The sequence below is a fragment of the Lipotes vexillifer genome, unplaced genomic scaffold (genome assembly GCF_000442215.2).
Source record: "Lipotes vexillifer unplaced genomic scaffold, Lipotes_vexillifer_v1.1 scaffold1514, whole genome shotgun sequence".
Lineage (NCBI taxonomy): Eukaryota > Metazoa > Chordata > Mammalia > Artiodactyla > Lipotidae > Lipotes > Lipotes vexillifer.
Window position 1 is genome coordinate 216206 of NW_006798605.1, and position 8437 is coordinate 224642.

The 8437-nt window shown below is 35.5% G+C and overlaps 1 protein-coding gene across 4 annotated transcripts in view; it reads left to right on the forward strand.

The window, feature by feature from the left end:
- Window positions 1-8437, forward strand: part of IKZF2 (IKAROS family zinc finger 2) — a 179353-nt gene that overhangs the window by 155688 nt on the left and 15228 nt on the right. For 3 of the 4 annotated variants that reach the window (XM_007470607.1, XM_007470606.1, XM_007470609.1), the window contains one exon: window positions 887-1024. The exons of the other annotated variant lie outside the window; for it this stretch is intronic. In XM_007470607.1, coding sequence (XP_007470669.1) covers window positions 887-1024 — 138 coding nt within the window. The remainder of the gene's footprint in view (window positions 1-886; window positions 1025-8437) is intronic. 4 annotated transcript variants of the gene reach the window in all.

Genomic DNA, 8437 nt, shown 5'->3' on the forward strand with positions numbered 1-8437 from the left:
CTTTCCCTAAATGTGTTTTTTTTCCTTCTTAATTTCTTAAAGTTTTGGGTTTTTTTTAATGTGAGCACTGAAGTATTTTACCAGGTATAATGAGGTGTGGCTATTAGAAAATAATTCATTTCCTGAATGTGAAATATGTAATTAAGTATCACTATCGTTGTGTAACTAAATATGTTAGGGCTTTGGTGATTATTGTTAATAATCCTGACTCAAAGCACCTAGTAGGTTAATAATTCTTGGTAATATAAGAACAGTGCTGACTGATGTAGGAGAATAGGCTGATCTGCCGCAAAGTTTTGCATGTGTGAATAGTTCTTACCAAGGTGGAAAGAAAAGAGAAACTCTCTGCCTTTATCTGTGCTTTTTCTCATCACCTGAATTCTTTCTAGTCTTCTTGGTACCCATGAATAATCTTTTCATTAGACAATGACATAACAAGTTGTTGGATTTTAGTTTCCTTCAGTAAAATTCTCTATTCTTAGCCCCCTCCCAATAAATAAAAATAATTCTCATCATGTATTTAGGACACTCCCGATTTGTCTTTTGAATGAGTCAGAGCTGAGAGAACTGTGTAAGAGTAAATGTTAGTGTTAAGAGTCAGATAATTTGAAGATCAGTCATCAGCCTCTCATGATCTAGGATACAGTCAGAGCATGATTTTGATTCATTATTTCCCCTATCACCAAAGGTACGATCTGCCTTTTCTTGCTGTCTTTTAATCTTGGTACAAGTTTATTATCTTTAATTGCCTCAACTGGAGTGTGGTGGAAGAAGAGATTTAAGTCTGAAAAGCATATAAATGCTTCCTCCAGACTATCAAAAGTTAGCTGGTAATTTTGCTTTGGATGAAACGTGACAGCACACTAACCTTGAGTTCTCTTCACAGTGGGTAAACCTCACAAGTGCAACTACTGTGGACGAAGCTACAAGCAGCGCAGTTCACTGGAGGAGCACAAGGAACGCTGCCACAACTATCTCCAGAATGTCAGCATGGAGGCTGCCGGGCAGGTCATGAGTCACCATGGTGGGTAGCAATGGCATTCACCATTTTCATTCTCCCCTACTGTTTTCGTCGTTTGTTATGGGTTAAATAGTTCTCTCTACCCTTCAGCATGAAGGTAACATTATAGTCTATTTTAGAGCAATTTCAGGTCACACTCACTTTGTATGGGATTATCTTAAGTACTTGAAATGAGTTGAGCTTTGGGACACTTTGCAAACAAGCTATATTGAGTTTTTGTGATACACCCAAATTATTCCTGATAGCGTTTGTTTGAATTGCCATCATAATGGCACCTGGCCTTGAATACACCAAAGTAAGGTACTCTTTACTCTTCTTTTACCTTGGCTGCACCAAAGAGTTCGAGATGGTTTCACATAAGTCTGTAGGTTTTTCTAAAATAATTGGTTATTTGTGTATTTTCATTTCTCTTAGGTAAGTGATCAGTGATATAATTGAAAATGTCTCCAATCTGTCTTGTGATTTATCTTGGAAGTTACTGATTTAGCTTTCTACAAGTATGGGGAACAATCTAGACCAAAATTAGGTGCCACTTCCCTCCACAAAAATAAAAACCCAAACAGAACATCCTGATCTCCTACAATAGCGGGTAGGAAAGCAGTCCCTAAGGTTTATCAATTAATAATTATCTATAACTAAAAAGTTAATGTTAGTAAATCATCCTTTTTAAGGAGAGTTATGAATTTTAATTCTTTAGATTTGGGGCATCTCTTTGGTCCTACTAATTATATTTTTATACTGATTGATTTTATTATTCATACAAATATATACAGAAATGTTAACTTACTGATACATTTATATCTTTCATTTAAAAAATATTTGCCCAGTATTAAATAGTACAGTTGGGAAATCCTGTAGTCACTTTTAAAATATAAATATCGGTTTTGTATTTATAGGCAGCTCAAGGATTATCTGTGAGGTTTTTGTTTGTTTTATATAGTATGTACTGTGGAACTATGTTTATTGGACAGCTAGTGATTACTTGTTGTTGAATTGGGAATCTTTTATTTTGTTATCCTGAATAATTGAAGCATTTCTTTGTATTGAGGATAGGTTATATAATCTAAAGAATCAGATTTAATTCTATCATTCTTGTGAGTTGAGTCTATTTGTTTTTATATTATTATTATTATCAACCAACATTTTAAAAACCCTGTCCATGTTTTAAGTCTTTGTAAATTTGGTACTGCAAGCTTGCATTGCTGGGGCTTATGACAGTAGTATAGGATCCAGAGCATCAAGGTTAAAATGGTGGACCTAGGAGTCCAACAACTCTGGTCCAGCTATGTGATGTCTGAGTTTGTCACTCATAGGCTTGGTGTGAATTAAAAGTGATTGGATGTACAAAAAAAAAAAAAAAACCCAAAAAGTTCTTTTTACTATTTCAAGGCATTAAATATTAAGAAATAATAAATATTGCATCCCCTATAAAGTTATATTACTTACCAGTGTTAACTTAGGCATTTGAGGTTTCATTTACTTACTGAGCACATTGTTTCTGTTCAAATTGCTGCTTTTAGAGGTGGCTTGAGGCAGGGTAGCTGATGGAGGCGTGGGGCATGCCAAAGTTTTCCAAAGACACCTTATGGCACTACTACTAGTTTTTCTGTATAATATTCTCTCATTGCAATTTTGACATTTGACTGGATTATTAGTTTTATTAACTAATTTTTCCATTCACAGTTATTTATGAAACTGTGTTGCAAACACATGTGAATACAAAAAATAGAATCTCTCCTAAAAGACCTTATGTTGTTATAGTGAGGTAAGGCATACATAAATAATTATAGTCAACATGTAACTATCTGTTGAGAGATTAATCAGCTGTAGAATTAAGTGGTGCCAAAAAGTTTCAACAGGTATATTTTGGGGTAAAAAGACTTCTAAACAACTACAGCCTCAGCAGCAACCCCCATTCCCCAGATCGCTTAGCCCTTGACAGGCGAAGGCCTTTACAGATGGCTCTGAAACTGGAAGAGTGAGAAAGTGGGAAAAACACTCAGGTACTGGGTAGAGCAGGGGCCAAAGCCAAGATGGAGTGTGTGCGTGCATGGGAAGGGGCAGGTAGGTTTTGATATCATTTATAGACCCAAATATTTGTTCTTCAATAATGGATGGAGTTTTAACCACATAAGTTTATATTATTACTATTTCATGTTGTACTTTTTCTAGGTGTAATAATAAATTGAGATTATCCTTAATCTCTGCTTCCTTTTGTTAACATGCTTAATAGAGAATTGACCCTGTGAGGTAGGAGTCGATAAATGCCATAAGAGAGACAATATGGATAAAACACTACTACAGTTCATCATTAACCTTGTCTCACATACATGGCTTGGCATGTGACTCGTTTTTGACAGAGCCACAGTGAAATTCATATTTACACCTTCCCTCTCTTAGTATCCTGTTACATCGTATCTGTTATTCTGTCTTTTCTTTCAGAGTAGGTAGGGGGGTCGCCATCATTGTAGTCACCCATTAGCTCTTTGAAATTAATTACTATTCTTTCTTTTTCATAGCTGACATTGTTATATTTCCTAGCCTTTCTTTCCCAAAACATGTTCCCACATTGGCTCCTTCTAGTGAGGAAGCATCTGAAGTCAAAGAGACTTTCTTTCACTTCATTCAGGAAACATATATCGAGGGCTTGCTATGTGCCAAGCTCTATGGAATGTTCTGGGAATATAAAGATAAATGGATACAATTTTGTTCTTATATTTGCAGTCTGGTAGGAAATACATAAAAGATCAATAAAATGAAGCAAACGCTCTAATAAAGGCATATATACACTTCTCCAGAAGCACAGATGCAGAAGTGACCTAACTGACTGGAGAAGTCAAGGAAAAGCTTCTGTTTTTGTTTGTTTGTTTTTTAGGTTTTTTTGTTTTTGTTTTTTGAAAAGCTTCTTAAATGAAGTGTTTGACCCATACATGAGGATGAGAAAAATTGCATAGATCTGATAGATTTCACAGAAACTACACATTCCAGGGAGAGAAGTTTCCATAGGCTAAGACTTGGAGGTATAAAAGAACATTAACAAGTTTCTAGACGTAGAACATAGTTGGAGTTAAAGGGGTGGTAGGAAGTGAGACTAAAACAGTAGGTTGTGATGCAACGATAGAGCTTTACATGATAATCCAGTGTTTGAATTTCATTGGGGTAATCAAATTCCTGTCTTCTAAAGAACAGTGTTACCAATGTAGAATAAAGGATAGATGCCTGACTGGAGTGTGAGGAGAGACTAGGCCTGAGAATGCCAAGGAAAAATGAAGAGAAGCAGCAGGAGAAAAGGATGAAACAGTGAAGACATATTTACAAGTTAGAATAGAAAGTCCTCAAGTTTGATGGAAAAGAAGGAAATTGACGACTTGTAGTTTTGGAAATAAAGATAATGATGAATTGGGTTTTATGGCAGATTATCTTATTTGAAAGTTATTTTATGCTCATTTTTCAAGTCTTCTCAGCTTCAAGTAAAACCTTTAAAAAGCAAAGTATGTAATTAGCTTTTCCTCCTTGCCTGAAGACAAAAATGAAAGTGTGACCCAGAAAGACAGCCAACTTTAAAGCAAGAATATATATTCTTATGTTTATGTTTTGAATTATTTGGTAAAGGGAATTTCTTTATTGCAAGGATGGAGACAATTGGGAACCTATAAACTTCCTAGTAAGCTTGTTCAACCTATTTCCAATGGGTGACAACATTTCCTTCATTAAGATGTTTAGTGAACATCCATTGACTATTACATTTGTCTCACATCGTAAAGGGTACTAAAGACACAGAGTCAAATAAAATGTAGTCCCTACCTAAGGTCACTTACCAGCTATTGGAAGAAATAGGCCAGTAAACCAACAGTTACAGCACTGAGTGATAAGCATCAGATAGTAAGCAGAGAGGACAGATATCTAAATCACAGTGGGTGTCCAAGAGGAATTTCTAGGGAAAATTTTGAGTGGGGTTTTGAAAGGCAGAATAGCCAGCTGAATAAATGGAAAAGGGTGTTTCATGTGGAGATAACAACAGCATGTGTGAAGAAATAGAAGTCTAAAAGAGCATGGTGTGTTAAGGACCTACAAGTACTTATGTATAACTAGAGCCCAGTTGGTAAAGGCAAGATAAATTGGAAGGTGATAAGGCCTGAAAGAGAGGCAATGAACAGGGCATCAGAGACCTGTTGTGCTAAGAATTTTGTACTTCACCCTAAAAAGTATTATTACATTTACATTTTATTGCTAGAAATGTGGGAGATAGATCAGAAGAGGCAAGATAGGGCCAAGTAGTCCATTGCAACAGTCTCCTGATTGGTTGGGCTTAGTAGCCGGCAATATACAGAACAGTTATTTAATTGAGAGCAACTATAGATGTAGAATCTAAGACACATAGTACCTCTATACGTATATATAAGGAGAGGTGATAGGGAGGAGGGGCAGAAGACTGGGTGAAAGGGAAGAAATCTAGGATTTGCCCAATGTGTCTAGCATGGATGACTAGGTACATGGTAGTGTCATTCACTGAGATGGAAATTAGGAAAAGAAGAGAAAGCTTGGGGAGGGAAATAGAGATTTCAGTTTTTGAACACATCTTTTAGGCACCTGGGAGAGACAGCCAAGTGAAACTATCTAAAAGGAAGTTGAATATATAGATCTCGAGCTCTTGAGAGAAGTCTCAGTAGGCAATAAAGATGTGGGAGCCATCACTATATAGGTAGTAGTCTAAAGTAAGAGATTTTATAAGGTTATAGGGGTACAACCTTATATAGAGCATAGAGTAAGACATCTAGAAGACCAAGAACACATTAGGAAGGGGAAGAAAAGAGCAATGAAGCTGAGTAAGACCAGAGGATGGGAAAATGGAAAGAGGGATTTCAAGTGTGGGCACTGCCCAATGTTGTCAAGAATATAATTTAGATAAAAGCTTCTTTTATGTTCTACAACATGGAGAAAATTTGTGACAAAATAGAAGACATCTGTTTTGTTTGCCTGTCATACATGTCATACATGCCCTCATCCTCCTACAGTTAACAAGACTTCTCTTTAGAGAGCTGTCCTCTCTAATCAGCTGAAGCCATGGCAGGACTGTCAGTCTAGGTGCCCTGCCCTCTTCTGGTGGGGGGTGGACATGTGACGTAATCTAGGTCCCTCAGACTGTGTCTTCTTGGAATTTGAAATTTGAGTGGATTGTTTGGCAAAATAGCTATGTTGGGAACACTTGTATTGTTCTATCTTTATGATTAATCAGTGTGGTGAGATAATGAAATAATGCAAGGATAAATATTTTTATCCTGGTTATCACTTCAAAAATAAGGAAGATATTTGGTTATGAAGTTTGTTCTAAGAAGTGGAGTTTGCATATTGGTATTTTCTTAGACTAGTTGAATGTCTCACAATGCGATTAATGCATTATTGAGTTAACTAGACAACTTGTTTTGTGTTTCAAGCAATGTATATCTAGAAACACTTTGATGAGTTGCACCCAGATACATGAAAGCAAATAATTTAGATTAGTTATGTAATATATAAAATGTGTCAGATCTTTTCTCAGTGGAGACCTTAAAAATATTTCAAACTTGTTTATACAAAGTCAACACTCAAATAGTGGCTAAGACCCCAGGCTCTGGAGTCACACCACCTGGGTTCTACTTGTATATTCCCTGTTAACTAGATATAAACACTGAGAAAATACTTCAGTAAAAAAAAATTGAAAAAAAAAAAATGCATTGTAAATCAACTATGCTTCAATTTTTAAAAAAGCACGCTGAGAAAATTACATCTTTGGGTCTTTGTTTCTCCTTCTGTATAATAGAGATGGTAATTGTACCTATCTCAGTGGGTTGTTGAAAGCTTAAATAAATTATCAGATGGAAAGCCTTAAAACAGTACTTAGCACATAGGGTGAGTCTGTTGTTGTTATTATTATTGCTGATATGGTAGAAACAAGACTAATGTTTGATATGTAAAGGACTGTTGGTTGTGAAGTAGAAGTTAGATCAGAGCTCTGCCAAAGTCATTGTTTTCAGTTCATATGAGCTTCATTGAACTTGGGACAAATCACTTGAATTGAGGTGGAGGTGGTGTGGGACAGTTCCCACACCCAGGTTTCGTTTTGAGTGTTAAATGTGTGCAAATATGAAAATTCAAGGTGAGACTTAGAGCAAAACTGCCAAGTTTTAGACTATTCATTTCAAAACTAATTAGTATATTCAATTTGGGGGCAAACCCTGTTAACCAGTTTTTCTGTTTTTTAGCAAGATTGACAACAACAAACTTTTTTTTCTTTCCTTCTTTCGCTTCGGATCTTGGTTCATGACATATTTTCATCTTTGGTCCATTCATGGCCAGTTTTTCAGTTATATAGTTATTTTTTAATAATGTAGTAAGTGCCTGTGAATTCAACACCTAAAACAAAAGTTAAAATTTTGACAATAATCTGTATCTAATTGCATGGTCCCCCTCCACATAACCACTGCCATTCCATCCTCCTGACCCCCCTTATTTGAATTCTGTGGTCATTCTTTCTTTGCTTTTCTTTTTAAGTTTTTTTTTTCTTATTTTAGTTGTTGCTGAGAGGACATGATGTTGTGTGTAATATCCGGGGACATCTTTTTGCAGTTGTATATCATGAATTATATCCGTATAGAAATGACTTATGTATTTATTTGTTTCTAAGTCTCCTCTTGGAATTTTTTTTCCAAATTAACATCCAGTAATTACAGAATCCCTTGCCATTAAAATAGAGATTGAAGATTGAATTTTTCTGGCCCATCCACCTGGCTATACTAGGTTAACCCAAAACTTAGGTTGAATATCAATGTCTTTAAACATGCTTGAATTACAAAAACATTTTCTGATGCCATTTTTCATTTCTTCAAAATCAGCAACCTGTATTGGTTATTAAATAGGTCACTTGAATTGTGCACTGGATTTTCTTAACTTTCATCTCTTGCTTTCTCACTCTTAGTGTCTGCCCTTATAAAGGATAATACATTGTGTTTCACACAGTGGGAAAGGAGCAGAATAAGTCATTTTACAGTGCATGATAAACAAGTAAAGATATCCTAAGATATGAAACCTTTAGATTTCCAAACAGTGCTGACACAAGTACAATTGGAGAAAGCAACAGTAATCAAGAAATAATAAGTTATGATTCTTCCTGTGAATATTGGTTTTAATCAACTGATCTGGTCTGTCTCTGATATTACTCTATCTTTACTTAAGTGTCCTTTGACAGTATTTTCGTTCAAAAACAACTTTTATAAGTTCTGTGTCTACACCACAAATGTCAATATGTAATGTCAATATCTATGAACTAATATATTAGCCCACAGCAACTTAGACTGGAGAGTTTATGTCAAATGAATTAGAGCAGTAGTTTAGTAAGCAAATATGCCAGTTTAGAAATGGATTATGTTGTCCTGCTGA